Source organism: Sorex araneus, chromosome X, assembly GCF_027595985.1.
Source record: "Sorex araneus isolate mSorAra2 chromosome X, mSorAra2.pri, whole genome shotgun sequence".
NCBI classification, from domain to species: Eukaryota; Metazoa; Chordata; class Mammalia; order Eulipotyphla; family Soricidae; genus Sorex; species Sorex araneus.
Window position 1 is genome coordinate 360,137,950 of NC_073313.1, and position 16,159 is coordinate 360,154,108.

Sequence of the window (16,159 nt, forward strand, 5' to 3'; positions counted from 1 at the left end):
GCTGCAAATCTATTGAGTTTTGACTCAAAGAGTAGGGAAAGAGACGGGCGGCTGGAGAGAAAGGAACTTATTACGGGAACTCGCCCTCTGGCACCGAGGACTGCCTGGAGGGGTCAGCGGACTTACCTTTCCTTTTCCACCTGCTCTTTTTGCCCTCCTTGTTGCTGCCGCCATCACTGCTGCTGCTGCTGTTCTCGGAACTCTGGGAATCTGACTGGCCATCACTACTTTCTTCGGAGCCTTCGGAGAGCTCCTTCACCCCGTCAGGCACATCCTTCTGAAATGCAGAGAGCCAATTAGGAATAATCAGTACCATGAACAAAAAAAGAGATGAAATGCCTGATCTACACTCATGCAACTAAGAAATGCTGGTCACTTTTCAGTATTCAGCCATGTTTTCTAAATCCCTCTCATCTCCCCACATTGTTCCATCTGCATTAAAAAATAAAACTAGGGGCGGGTAGGGCGTTTGCCTTGCACGCAGTCGACCAGGGTTCGATTCCCAGTATCACACCGCCAGGAATGATTCCTGAGTGCATGAGCCAGGAGTAACCCATGTGCATCGCCGGGTGTGACCCAAAAAGCAAAAAAATTTAAAAATAAAAATAAAAATAAACATGCAAGTCACATTGTAGGCACAGCAGAAAGACGTAGACAAAAAAGTGTGCGGGCGAGAGTGATAGTACAGTGGTTAGGGCACTTGCATACATGTGGCCAACCCCAGTTCAATCCCCAGCATCCCATATGGTCCTCCAAGCCCTGCCTGGGGCAATGGAGTAAGCCCTGAGCACTGCCAGGTATGGCACCCCCAACCCCCAAAACGTGTATGTTCAAAGCAGTGAAATGTTCAGTATAAAAAACTAAATAATTTATACAACAATTTTATATAATATATATACATATCCACCACCTCTTTGATAAAACATACATATGTGTAATGATATGTGTTGTGAATTCTGTTATGGCCTAGACAGTGAGACTACTGACCTAGACAGTGCCTATTAAGAGTCTATTATTTGAGGGGCTGGAGCGATAGCACAGCAGGTAGGGCGTTTGCCTTGCACGCGGCCGACCCGGGTTCAAATCCCAGTATCCCATATGGTCCCCTGCGCACCGCCAGGGGTGATTCCTGAGTGCATGAGCCAGGAGTGACCCCTGTGCATTGCTGGGTGTGACCCAAAAAGAAAAAAAAAAAAGAGTCTATTATTTGAATCTAAGTGGTCTTTCTTTTTTTAATCATAGGAGCTTCTTTGGTTTTTGCAGTGGCGAGTCAGTGCTAGTGAGAAAGGACACCTGTCAGTGTGCAGCATCTGAGGCATGTAACAGGACAGCTGCAAGGTGACGAGATTTCCTCAGCTGCATTCAAGACAGTTCAAACCTCTTGTCTTGACTCTGCAGCACTGGAGACCAAAGTCTTTGCGTCTCAGACCTTAGGTCCCACCTTAAAAGAGCATTCTGAAATTAAGTTAGTTAATAAATGCAAAATGCTCAGAACAATGGCATTAGATGAGCGCGATATTAGTTACCATAGAACTTTTGTGGTACATAGAAATATATACACATCAGTGAATGCCATTTCTAATTAATAAAACTATAGATTCTTTTTCCTCGATAAAGTTCTACTTCCAAATTTATTTATCAGATCAAAATAATTCTGACATGTAACAAAATAAACCCTTTTACCTACAAACTCACATGACACAGGAACCAAGATAGTGACCTCTGACAGAGGAAATGTTACTTTTCACTTAGGTTTTTATAGAATTATTCCTCTGAATAGGGCTGGAGTGAAAGCATAGAATGCTTGTGCCTGCCTTGCAAATGTCCAACCTGGGGTCGACCCCGCATTCCATATGGTCCTCCAATCACTTCCGGGAGTGGCCTGAGCACTGCTGAATGTGTTTTCCTGCCCCCCAAAAGAAATTATTTCTCGGAGCTATTTCTTACCTTATACACCATTTTTAAAAATACATAGCCCGTATGTTTCCGTTCCTTCCTTTAAGCACTGCTGGGTACGGCTCTGGAGGCCCCAGGGCACCACTGGAGGGGCCTGGGTCACTCCCCACCATTGGGCCCCTGCATTAAACTGCCAGCTGAGAATTGCCAGAGGGCCCTGGGCCATAAGAGCACCTTTGGGAAGTCCATACAGACAAAAACAAAACAAAAATGCCCGGACAACTAGTTTTTACAGAAGTAGTTGCCAGTCAGCCCTGAGGATGCATAACTTCAACAAAAATCTTAAGTAGACAGATAATAATATGAACTATCTTTTCTTACATCGTCAGAGTCAACTGCTGATACAGCGAATCTTTTCAGCTTTCTCTTCCCACTTCTAAAGATGTATATTTCACTTTTCCCAATGTTTCTTGCCCCACCCTGTACCCAGGTACCCTGTATCCGGGTCCCTTGATCAGACCCGGATTTCCTCTCCCAATCAGACAGAACCATAATTCTGACAAGCTTTCTTGTTTTGTCCTTAAGTCTATCCTAAATTATCTTCCTAATTAAGAATTTCAGCATGCTATTCTGAAAATCCTCTGACCCCACTCCCCATCCTGACACACGTATATTTTCAAATGACCTCACCGCTTCCTACTGCATGAATCCACGCAGTTTGGGGTTAATCAATCGACATACGATTTACTTTCTAATCTTTTCTGATATTTCTAACTGTATTTGTCCTGGTAGGCCCATTCTTTAAATTATCCAACAAGGCTTAGCTCAAATTACTCAAAATTAATCTTTACTTCTCAACAGTAGCTCAATAGTTATACTCCAGTACTTGGTATCATGGCATGTTGTGTCAATATGCAATTATCACAATACATTATGAGCTCCGAAAGATCAGAGAGCACAGTCTGTCCCTCCTTTATAACTTCTACATTCTCTGGCACAGAGTGAAATTAAAATTATAATTATTATTTGAGAGGTCTACAACAGCCATAACCTTTAAAAAAAATGAAGAAATTTATTTTTCTAGAAGCCATGCTAATCCCAGCGCAGTCAACAAAGTACACAAAAGAAACAGTGGACATTTTTGATGTTTGTGGGCTACAAACGACCACGAATAAAGAGGTCAAAGTTAAAAGCTAAGAAAAGATACAGAGACCACATAGATGGCCACAAACCATGCAGGCCAAGAATCATGAGTCTTTTGTTGAAAAACTCCATTGGGAGCATGCTTTTTCTGCAATTACCTCTCAAACTCACACCAAGGATGAGGAGGCCGGAGCAATAGTACAGTGGGAAGGTGTCTGCCTTGCATGTAGCTGAGTTCTATCTCTGGCACCCCAAACAGTTCTCTCTGGCCCCCGAGCACCACATATGGTCCCCTATATGGTCCCCCAAGCCCTCCAGGGGTGATCCCCGAGTACAGAAACAGGACTAAGCCCTGAGCACAACAAAAATTGTTGGTTGTGACACAAAGTCTCATGCCCCCAGAAAGGAATGATCATGAACTTAAGAACTGCCAATCAAAGACCTCAATCCAGCTGGCAACATTCAAATAGTGACAGATGTAAGGGTCAAGTCAAAACAAATCTAGGAGGCTGGAGCAATAGTATAGCCGGTAGGGCGTTTGCCTTGCATACGGCTGACCTGAGTTCGATTCCCAGCATCCCGTATGTCCCCTGAGCACCGCCAGGAGAAATTCCTGAGTGCAAAGCCAAGAGTAACCCCTGAGCATCGCCGGGTGTGACCCAAAAACCAAAATTAAAAAACCACAAATCAAAGCAGAACTAAGTGAAGCACTCCTGCTTTAGTTCCAGGCACATTTTTCTCTCCAGAAATGTACAGATTAAGAGGGTTAAGTGAAGTGCTCCATATGACAAGGAGAGAATCTACCTGAGAATAAAGACAAACAAACAAACAAACAAACAAAAAACAGGCAGAGAGCCAGAGCCTGGGTGCTATCATTCAGGGTCCAGGCTGAGTGTCCCAAGAATTTTTAGTTACGTGAACTAATACATTTTTAGTTTGATTAAAGTTCTTCAAGTTGTTTTTCCTATGTACATACAAAAAGACACAGGTAAGTGAAGTTTCCTTCTCAGTCCAGGAATTAAAAATTAGTAACTTTTCTTAAGGTAAAAGAAAAAAGGGTTCAGGAATTCAAATTCAAACTTCCAGTTTCTATCTTCTCTCTGCCAATAGAAGGCAAGAAAAGCCAATCTTCTGAATCTTGGCTTTCTCCATTTATGGAAAAGGAACAATAATCATATCTTTGAACTGCAATGGAGAAATATAAAGCCACAAGGTAGGAGGTTCTAGAGTAGCAGATGGTTATTATTCAACTAATACAAAAATTAGAAATATAAGAATGACTTTAAAAAAAACATTGTTATATTTAGCCTTTAAGATAAAATATCCTAAGAATAAAAAGAAGTAATTTCTCCAATCTACTTATAGTTACAGATTTCTGCTTGTCTTGCTTTGGGGGCTATATTCAGTGAAGCTCCGATCTTCTGGCTCTGCTCAGGGGTCACTTCTGGTGGTGATCCTGGGACCATAGTGGTGCCAGGAACTCAGCCAGAGTCAGTCGTATGCAAAGCAAACGCCTTAACCCCGGTCCGGTGTTATTTTAAGAAAGTATTAGCACACAGTGCACTGTTACCTCTCTTTTTAAAAATAACACACACCCCACATAATTCTGTCTCAAAAACTGTCTTTACTGTTTTTACTATTTCAAAATATTTACCTTCAAAGTATACACTCCCATTCTACCTGGCACCTTGTAGAAGATGCCTTCTTCTCCCCGAGAGTTTGTGTGCAGCATCGCATTCAGGCACGCGAGAGGGGAGGTCCCACTGGAAAAAAGGGTGAAAAAGACAATCATTATTTTTTATTCTAAGTACTCTGATAATACTATAACACTGATTTCAGATAAATATAAAAATTATTCCCACCTATAAAATAATTTTTTTTTGTTAATGATAAAGCATCTCACATTTTAGAAACATTTATCTCACAAAACTATAGTTGATACATTGGGTACTTTTGTACTTATGATTCTGTAAATTCAGCTGAAAGAAGCTGGAAAAAAATCTTAATCCTATTTCCTTGAGCATTCATTTGCATGTCTTGAGGTGAAATGGAAGATAAGGCACACAACACACAGATGTAAAGAGACTATTTCGCCTGCTTCACCAGACTCACAGTGAAACGCACTTGCACAATCTCATATTTTTTCCATTTCACTTACTGAGATAGGACTTAGATTGATTAGTTTCAGCAGTGCAACTTAACAATTTGATATCTGAATCTATTTTCATGGTCTCTGATGTTTTGACCTATCACACCACTTTTTAAATAGTGCATTTGCCTTGCAGAAGGACAACCCCAGTTTGATTCCTGGCACTGCACACATTATCCCTGGACTCTGGCAGGATTAAATCTTAAGCACAGTGCCAGAAAAAAGCGCTGAACAACACTAGATGTGGCCCCAAAACCAAACAAAAAACTACTAAGGTGCCTGTCTGGGGCTGAACAGTGGAACACTTCCCTGCAAGAGTGAAGGTACTGTGTAGGATTCCCTGGGAAAACACACACAGCGGCATTAGACCTGAAGCACAGGCTTTGCATGCAGGAGCCCCAGTTCAATCCCTGCAATTACATGGTCCCCTGAGCACTGCCAGGTATATGCCCATGTTTCCCCCCGCCCCAGCAAAAATGTGATTAGGGTTTCCAGATATTTATAGTTATGTAAACCTAATCTGAATATTTCTACTTGATATATCTCCATATACACACGTATTACATATACCATTTCTATATTGTAAACGAGTTTCAATCTTAATCTCAAATAAATATAGAAATATTGCCAAGACAGTTCTAAGAGAAAAAAGTTACAATGTAGGGGCAAGAACATTAGGGCATTTGCCTTGCATGCAGCTGGCCTGGGTTCCTGGGTTCCGGCCAGAATCCCAGAAGGTCCCCTGAGCAATGCCAGGAGTAGTTCCTTAGTGCAGAGCCTAGAATAACCCCAGGTGTGACCCAAAAAGAAAAAAAAAAATTAAAAATTTTAGAAGTTACAATGTACTCAGAACTACTAGAGCACAACTGTCCATTTTCCTAGCTTTGAGACTGCCATAGAAGAATGTCACCAGCAGAGTGAGTGTCTGTAGTTATTTTAAAGCAAAATATACCAAAAACTTTTATTTAAAAACCTAAACTAATCAAATCCATGCATTGCTGGTATGACATGAGCAAATGAGCACTTTTGTTTATTGTTGCAGTGGCGAGGCCCAATACGGGAGGACTGGTTTATGGATGAGGAGGGGTGATAACAGGATGGACAAGAACAACCACAGGGCCACTGTTTCCTTGGCGGCCTTGCTGGCAAGCGGGTACAGAAGGAGATCAATGCCGGGACTCAGCCTGAAAAGCTCATGTTCTACCAATGGACTCACTACCTTAGCTTCCAAATGAGCTCTCTCAGTTTGGTAGTGACACTAAAGCCTTCCCCCAACTCCTCAACTCTGCATGAACAAATAAACAGCAAATTACATAAAAACAAAAAAAAAAAAAAAAAAAAAAAAACTAGGGTCACTGATCCTACAATTCCTACAAAAATAAACTCACAGGGACATAAGGACACCGGGACATAAGTGTAAGCTCTAACTCTCTAACTCCAAGAGCTGCAGATGTGCCAAGGCACTAAAAATGACCTCAGAGGCCATTACTGTGGGAAGAGTCGAGCATTATTTTAGTAAAGTGATCAACAGGATATGAATCAATAACAGCTATATTAACAGCGACAGGAGTGCTAAATTCCAGGAAACACTCTGGGTGTTTTTCTCTCCAATCTCTCACAACAATCCTTTGAAGTAGGCAAAATTATTATTCGATTTTTAGAAATAAACAGATTGATGTAAAATAAAGGTGTTAAGGAAATTCTTTAGTATCATAAAATTAGTAAATGATAGAGCCAAGATTACAGTAAGAAGCAAAAACAGTAAAAAGAGCATAAAAAGGAACATAGGGGCCAGAGCTATAGTACAGTGGGTAGGGCGACTGCCTTGTTTGCAGCCACTCTGGGTTCGATCCCTGGTCCCCTGAGCACCACCTCGAGTAATTCCTGAGTGCATGAGCCAGGAGAAACCCCTGTAATCGCTGGGTGTGACCACCCCACCCCTGCAAAAAAAAAAAAGGAAAAACGTCTTGTACTCTGCAGCTCAGTAACATTACCTGGTGAAAGTTTGCCCCAACTACTGGTATTTAACTGTAGCAGTAGGAACCCCAAACTAGGACTTGTGGATACAAAAGGGGAAAGCTCACCCCAATAAAAAGACAAGCTCAAAAAGTAGCCCCAGAGTTCTGTGATGAAAGCTATTAATACAAATGCAGATCTTATCTAAAATATTTTAGTCGGGGCCGGAGCGAGAGCACATCGGGTAGGGCGTTTGCCTTGCACGCGGCCGACCCGGGTTCGATCCCCGGCATCCCATATGGTCCCCCAAGCACCGCCAGGAGTAATTCCTGAGTGCAGAGCCAGGAGTAACCCCTGAGCATCGCTGGGTGTGACCCAAAAAGCAAAAAAAAAAAAAAAAAAAAAAAAAATTTTAGTCAAGCTACCGCTGCTGAGATGTGACCCCGAGGGCTGCACGCGTGTGCGGCTCCTCCACAGTTGCACGAGCGTGAATCCAGACCCAGCTGAACCAACTACAACATGGACTGCTCCTTGCAGATTGTCTCCAGCCAGAGAACTAAGCTGCGACCCCATGCCCGCCCGGGAGGGGAAAGGTATTTCTCTCTCTCGCCTGTCCCTTCCCGGGGGATGAAGGGCGTGGGGACCGCCATATTATGACGACCACAGACGGGGTTTACAAGCTTGCAATGATCGAATATCCGGATGAAATCTCCCTGGACTTAGTTGTTAAAGTACAGAAATACAAAACCGTGAGGCCGCAGTAGCGGCCGCGCGACCCCATTTCTCTTCACTACAGGTCTGACTCTAGTGGGGTGCTCCTAATAATAATGGTGATGTTTGTGTTGAAATATTGAATGTAACCAAAGTAAATAGAAAGTAAAGTGAAATTTATCAGTTACAAGGCGGGGGGGTGCGGGGGTGGGCGGGATGGGAGGTGTACTGTTTTTTTTTTTTGTCTTCGGTGGTGGGATATGGGCACTGGTGAAGGGATGGTTTTTTCAGCATTGTATGACTAAGACTTAAGCCTGAAAGCATTGTAATTTTCCACATGCTGATTCAATAAAATAAAATTAAAATAAAATAAAATATTTTAGTCAAATGTTTCAGAAAGAATCGGGGAGTAAGGGGGCTAGAGAGAGAGTACAGTGGGCAGGGCAGTTGTCCTGCATGCAGCTGACCCAGGTTCAATCCCCCAATCTCAGAAGGTCCTCCAAGTCCCAGCAGGAATGATCCCTGAGCACAGTAGAGCCAGGAACCAAGCCCTGAGCTTAGCTGGGTATGGCTCCACCATAAAAAAAATAATAATTTGGAGGGGACTATGGAGAAAGAACAAGGTTAAGGCACTTGCTTTGCCAAGTGGTGACCTCAGTTTGATCCCTGGCATGGAATATGGCACCCAAAAATCACATTAGAAGAGAGCACAGAGCTGGGAGTAGCCCCTGAGCACCATTTGCTGTGGCCCAACATTCACCCACCCACCCTCTGAGTAAAAAAATCTTTTGTGTTTTAGAAAGGTAACATGATGGGGCCAGAGAGACAATCCAACAGCCAGGGCCCTTGTCTTGTATGCAGCCAGCCCAGGTTCAATCCTTGGCACTGTATATGGTCCCCTGAGCCCTGCAGAGCCAGGATTAAGACCCTGAGGCACAGTCAGATATGGCCCAATCCCCCCACAATGGCCCAATCCCCCCACACGCCAAAAAAGAGAACATGGCAAGCCACATATGTAACACTAACAGGAAAGTTAGGGAGAGCACCCTACTATCAGACTAAATTAAATACAGACAGTAAATAGATAATGCATAAATTATATTGTTACACAGAACGTATTCCAAGTACATTTAAGAGTATAGAGTTGTGAAGTGTGTTGTAGCATAAAACTTTGGTACAAATATGATTTATCAAAGATCTGGGATTCTGGAATAATAGAACAGAAATTATACAGAGTTGAGGCAATGCAAGCTTTTAATTTTTTGTGCCTATGCTGAGGGGACAAAGAAAGGATGGGGTTCTTCCAAGGAAGGGAACAAGAGCCGAGCTAATGCGAGATGCCCAATCCCCTTGTGAAAGGAAACACACGCAAGATCATTTACACACAAGGTACAAGAACAGAAGTGACTTCACTCGCGCTGCCAATGGCCTTATTTAGTTCTCTCTGCTGTAAAAGTGGTTTTCCTCAGCAGAAACAAGTAGGGCCTGAAAGGGCTTGAGGTCTGTAATTACACTCTCAAATGAAGCAAGGATAGTACTTAAGAAAAGAAATACTGTGTGTCCAAAGAGCCAGATTTCTATGTTCATTCCGATTTGAGTGTAAAATAATCTGAACAAGGCACTCTGACCACCCTTAATCTTCATTCTTCTCGTGTGCAAACTGAAGGGAATGTATGGCACTGACCTTATAATGTGAAGGTGCAGTAAGTGCCTCCAGAAGAGATTTGCTAATGAGGCAGCTCCCTTACCAGCCTGCAAGGCCCCCAGTCTCACTCCAATGTTCCCCACTGCAAGAATCCCACCTCTCCCCTCACCAATTCTACATTCTGAAGCCAGAGTGCCTCTTCAAAACCATGATCCCACCACCTCCTGTCTGGCTTAAAACTCAGCTGTGAGCCATCATTTAAGAAGCCAGTCCAGAGCACTCTGATCTGAGCTCATTCTCCCACGCTCCGGCCCAGTCTCGTCTTCTTTCCAGTTTGCAAGTTACCATTCTAACTTCTCTGAGGTCTTTGTACTTGCTAATGTTGTTCCAATGATCACCCCCTTTTCTCCAAGCAAGTTCTTACTCACTTTTCAGATTTCAGCCTTAGTGTCTCTTGTTTAAGGAAGACACACCAATGTCTGGGAGAAACCAGTGTTTCTCCTAATCACTCAGCACCCTCAGGGCTCAGGGGAAGGGCCTGGGCCAGCCACCTGGACAGCAAGCGCTCACCTCTCTGGCCCCCAGCATTTAATTTCCTACTTTAAAAGCACTTCACCAGCACTGTCCACTGTGGCCCAGCCTGATTAATGTGTATGATCTTATTTAAGCTCCCTGGAAGCAGATTCTGGAAGCAGGTTCTTTTTCCCCATAGTTGTACCTTATAGTATATAGGCTCCAGATACTACAAGCAAAGGATCGGAGATTATGATGAAAACGCAACACAAAATAAACAGAACTAAGATACTGATCAAATTTCTGCAGTACCTGGATAAAACTTTGCTTGGAACTTTCCACTTGAATTATATAATTAAATTTCTTTAATGCTTAAGCCAATTTACAATGAATTTCCCGTTATTTGTACCTGAAAATAACTGACATGAAACATATGTAAAGCTTTCAAATTGACAGACAAAAGAAGACAAAAGAAAACAGAAGGGGGAAAAACTGAGAATGACAACTGTCTTCTAGCATTGGATGTTACCTGCAATAGTAAGTGGTGACACCAGAGTAGCCACAGTGCTCTTCAACCCCATGCAGACTAACTCAAGTATAGATAATCAAACATATTGTCCGTGAGTCTTGCCTAAATCCTGAACTTTTAAAACGAAGAACACCAAATTGAGAGCTATGCTGGAAAACCAAAAGATCTAAGTCCCTCCGCCACATAACTAAGTGTACAGGACAGGAGAGTTATTTCCCTGCCCCAGTGATGCCCAGGTTTGGCAAGAGGACTTAACTTGGCCACTGAAATGGTAATGATACACTTTATTTGAGGGGCTGGCGTCGGGGGTCTCGGACAACACCTGGTAGTGCTTAGTCTTACTCCTGAATCTGCCCAGGGATCACTCAATGTGGGGCTCAGGGGACTGTATACAAAATCCGTATGTCAAATTTCTTTCATGCAACTGGCCCTGCCTAATTTCTCCCCGAATGACAATCTCTTGTTCATTTTCCTAGACTCCCTCCTTCAGAACAAAGCATCTGTCAAAACTAGGCTTTCCTCAGCCTGCCTCTCCCTGAATGAATGTTATACATTCCACATTTATCCTTCAGAGCCCAATCCCTTGAACTGCAATAGGATTAAAGTAATAGCCTCAGATGTGCAAGGTTGTCAGATGTGCAAGGTTGAAAGATGTGCAAGGGGGAAATCTGATCCCAGAAAGCACCTTAAAGCTCTTTACTGCAGCTTTAAAATGAAGATACTCTATTGTTGCTTAGCGGCCACACCCAGCGATGCTCAGGACTGACTCTGCTCAGGGAACATTCCTGGAGGAGCTGAGGAACCCTATGGGATGCACGAAACCAAACCTGGATCGGATCAGCTCCTGGCGGTGGTCAGGGGGATCTTCCCGAGCTGGAAAGCATACCCAGGTTTGACCCAGGGGGCAGTGGAAGCACCCAAGGACCTAACACTGCTCAGGCCACCTGGGAGGTGACAGGGCAGGTGGGCAGGGAGAAAGCACCCCGTGGCAGTGCCAGGGACTGAACCTGGGGCGGGCACTGCACCATCTTCTGACCCTGTTTATTTTTTAGGTAAAATAGTTTTAAAGACATTTACTTAGTAAATTAGTACTTAGTAGAGAAATGGGGGAGGAGGGCATGTTCAAAAGAGCATGGGCTCCTCTACAGGGCTGAAAGCCGGCACCTATTTACTATTTTAAAGAGAAATTTCTTCTGTAGCACTGGCAATTGAGCCCAAGGCCTCAGGGGAAGTGCTTTACTACTGAGCCGCATCCTTCAACCCATGAATTGTTCCTTCAATAACAGCTTTTAATGCCACCAGAAAATTCTGGACTCTTGGCCACGCCTGACGGTGCAAGGCTTACTCCTGAATGCTCTGTATTCTTGTAAACTCTTTTCATTATGACCTTTAGTTTACTATCCTTGAGTCACATTACCTTCAGTTCTTCCAACAATAAATTTATGGTGGCTAATTAACCTAAACTTGTGTTTTTTTAAAAAAAATAACAATATAGTTTTAAAATTAAAAGGTAGCATCTTTTTAATACCTTTGTGTCATTCTTTACTCATCCACTTTATGAGCTTGTTTCTTTAAATTGTTTTCCTTCTGAAGTGAACCATGATACAAAGGTAAGTCATTGCGGAAAGAAAACAATTTTATAAACAAGCATTTCAGAAAAAAAAGTTGGTCTCACTGGGGGCTGGAGCAATTGCACAGCGGGTAGGGTGTTTGCCTTGCACGCGGCTGACCTGGGTTCGATTCCCAGCATCCCATATGGTTCCCTGAGCACCGCCAGGGGTAAGTCCTGAGTGCAGAGCCAGGAGTGACCACTGTGCATTGTCAGGTGTAACCCAAAAAGAAAAAGAAAAAAAAAAAGGTCTCACAGGAACCTCAAAATGAAAGGTTCTGGACCAACAGAGTAGCAAAGAGCTCGGAGGATAAAACAATGACTTTTTTAAAATATTGTTTATATCCTCTATCCCTTTAGAACTTCATTATAAATTTGCATTCTATCTTCCCAATACTACTCTATTTCTCTACCACTGTTTGTGAAAAGCAAATATTGTTTTTTTAAAAAATCAGGAAGACAGGAGCAAAACAGCTTCAAAGGGAAATATGCCTGTGATTAGTTTAACCGAAGTAAGTGGAACAAGAATTCTGAGTTTCATTTGACTTAATCACAGTCGTTATTACAGAAAGACTCCTTCAGAACACAACCCATCTTCACCTAAGAAATACAACCGAGGGGGCTGGAACGATAGCACAGCGGGTAGGGCGTTTGCCTTACTTGCGGCCGACCCAGGTTCGATTCCCAGCATCCCATATGGTCCCCTGAGCACCGCCAGGAATAATTCCTGAGTGCAGAGCCAGGAGTAACCCCTGTGCATCGCCAGGTGTGACCCAAAAAGCAAAAAAAAAAAAAAAAAAAAGAAAGAAAAAAAGAAATACAACCGATTCGCTCCATCTTTCACCTAAGAAATACAAACAGTTCATCAACAGCCTTGCACAAACTCCTTATTCTAAGCAAGTATGAGGGTGAGCACATTACCTCAATAAAAATGAAGGGGAAAAAAAGAAGAAGAGGGGACAGGAAGGGAGACGCATCTCAGGAAGCAGAGCACATGCCCTGCATGTCTGAGGCCCTGAGTAGCACCCATGGGACCATGAGGGCCCTAAGTTCTGGTGGATCAATGTGGCTGCAGCAACAAAAACAATAAAAAAACAAATTGTGGGGTCCCACAGATAAAGTCCCTGTCTTCCATGTGTGAGGTGGTGTGCTGGTCAGTGGCCGTGAGCGGAGTGCAGGCCCGCGGCCGGGCGACAATCACCCTGCACCTACCGCACAGCAAAGTGACTCAATGGCCCTTTATTTAGCTGACCAGGAAGCTGACATTTCTGAACGCCGGGGTCAGGTTCCTAACACAGCACGTCTCTAGACCGAAGAAGTGGAGAGGACTCTATGTGAATATTAAACAGAAATGAAACAACACAAATACTTGTCATATATGCTACAGACATTAAAATGAGCTGGAAACAATAAAATTTAATAAATTTATTTAGGGATACAACAAAATAAGAATATGGGGTCATTTTTACCTTAGTCTGACTTGAAATTTCTAGTTCACATGGCAATATAGTTTACACATCAAAGAGTCAAAACCATTTACTAGAATTGTTTTCTGGCTTGAAAACAGTGATTAGTCTGAAAACTCAGTTTAGATGTAGTCAAGAGATTCATTAACGCAATACCGTATCTCACCACATAACCATCATTACTATGTAATCCTCATGCTGTTTAAGTAATACTAAAACCATTTATTTTAAGTTGCACATTATGGTAGCTGCCCCCACTCTCTCTTCTCTCTCTCTCTCTCTCTGCAAATAAATCTGGTATAAAATCTATGATGATTGTACAGTAAAATGCCGTCACTCCTGGAGCTTTTCTTCTCACAAAACCACTTCATGCCTAAGTCAAAGCCCCTGTTATTAAGGCCGGATGGCTGCTGCAGAAAGTGATTCTGTCTGATTAGGACCTCTCCCCAAATCCAGAGGCAGTCTATGGAAATTCCGCATCCAAGATCTTAGGAGAGAAGGAGCAGACAAAGAGCATTATTAAAAGCCTCCGAGGCACCAGCTAAAGCAACTGTATCAAAAACAGCACAGTAATGGCTCTGAAAAATAAAGGGCTTGAAATCTAGTCCACACCAAAGGGAACCAGGCCCCAAATGATGAAACCAGACAGTGTGGCCGATGAAGGGCTGAAATTTAAGTAGAACCCAAACCTTTCTTCATGATACAAAGAAATAATCATGATCTTAGGGGTCAGGGACAATGCAGAGTGCCTGCCTCACAGAGGGAGGCCTCAAGTCCTGTCTCTAGAGCTGTGGAGCCCCTTAGTGCTCCCAGGGGTGTGCTGAGCCCCCAAGTACCACTAGGGGAGGCCCCAAGTCCTAACAAGTACCTGAATCAATATAAGAAATAGCATCATTCACCATATCCAGAGCCAGGAAAAGCACAGGAGTAAAACTAACTGATGCCCATGAGGCAGGGTTTGAAATCACAAGATAAGTCTCTCATTTTATTATTTGGGGGTAGGGGATAGGGTGGAGGCCGTGCCCGGTAGTGCTCAGGTTGTTACCAGCATTCCTCAGACCATGCAGGGGCTGGAGCAATAGCACAACAGGTAGGGCGTTTGCCTTGCACGCGGCCAACCCGGGTTTGATTCCCAGCATCCCATATGGTCCCCCGAGCACTGCCAGGAGTAATTCCTGAGTGCATGAGCCAGGAGTAACTCCTGTCCATTGCCGGGTGTGACCCAAAAAAGAAAAATTTAAAAAAAAAAAAAAAAAAAACAAGACTGTGCAGTGCTGGGATCCACCTGCAGGCCAGGAGCCCTCCAGAGAGAATGTAAGCACTTTAAAACTGCTATCATATAACTGCCGCAAGGTCAGAGGGCTCAAGGGCTAAGTGCATGCCAGGGCACTGCAGGATTCTCTAATCTCCAACGGAAGTGATTCCCAGAATAGAGTAAGGAGTAGCACCCAACACTGTTGGGTGTGACCCAAAATAAAAATAAAACAAAAATGCTTCAGTAAGCACACATTTTTTTCCCAGAAATGAAAACATAGCAAACATAACAACAACAACAAAGGTATAAAAAACAAGTATGAAACTGAAAACTACAACTGGAAATACAGGGCTGGGTAATATCATGGTACAGCAGGTTGGATGCTTGATTTGCACACGGTCAACCTGGTTTCAATAACAGATAACACATGTTTCCAGGTACTACCAGCAGTGATCCCTGAACGCTAAGTCAAGAGTAAGCCCTGGAGCTGGAGTGATAGCACAGCGGGTAGGGCATTTGCCTTGCACTCGGCCGACCCGGGTTCAAATCTCAGCATCCCATATGGTCCCCTGAGCACATGAGCCAGGAGTGACCCCTGTGCATTGCTGGGTGTGACCCAAAAAGCAAAAAAAAAAAAAAAGAGTAAGCCCTGAACACTGCTGGATGTGCCCCCCAAAACAAACAAACAAAAAACAGAAATATAAAAACCTGTTAAATGGACTCAATATGGCGATGACAGAAGATAAGCTTAAGGACATTCAAAACCTGAGCTTAATATAATAAATATAGCTGATGTTTGTAATACACACCTGAACGTTATACAACACATAACAATGCAATGCTACTAAAAGTGAAAGAATTTTTTTTTTAAAGATAACTGGGGGACGGGGTTGGAGTGATAGCACATCGGGTAGGGCGTTTGCCTTGCATGCGGCCGACCCGGGTTCTATTCCCAGCATCCCATATGGTCCCCCAAGTACCACCAGGAGTAATTCCTGAGTGCATGAGCCAGGAATAACCCCTGTGCAATGCCAGGTGTGACCCAAAAAGCAAAAAAAAAAAGTAAAAAAGATAACTGGGGGGCCAGAGAGACAGTGGGGAGGGCCTTGCATCAGCGTTTGCACATGGCTTCCCCAGGTTCAATCACTTATTATCCACTAAGGCCTGCCAGGAGCAATACCTGAGCCAGAAGTAAGCCCCAAGTACCACCAGGTGTTTCTCAAAACAAACCAACCAACAAAAACACTAAAATCATGATTGGGGGGCCGGAGAGAGTACAGCAGGTAA

At 43.4% G+C, this 16,159-nt stretch overlaps 1 protein-coding gene across 4 annotated transcripts in view; it reads right to left on the reverse strand.

The window, feature by feature from the left end:
• ASXL2 (ASXL transcriptional regulator 2) overlaps positions 1 to 16,159 on the reverse strand; it is a 103,371-nt gene that overhangs the window by 45,094 nt on the left and 42,118 nt on the right. For 3 of the 4 annotated variants that reach the window (XM_055120766.1, XM_055120765.1, XM_055120767.1), the window contains 2 exons: positions 4,694 to 4,802; positions 127 to 277 (listed from right to left, as the gene is read on the reverse strand). In XM_055120766.1, the coding sequence (XP_054976741.1) occupies positions 127 to 277; positions 4,694 to 4,771 (229 nt within the window). In that variant the 5' untranslated portion in view covers positions 4,772 to 4,802. Of the gene's footprint in view, positions 1 to 126; positions 278 to 4,693; positions 4,803 to 16,159 lie in introns of those variants that run through there. The other variant, XM_055120768.1, reaches the window with a different exon arrangement.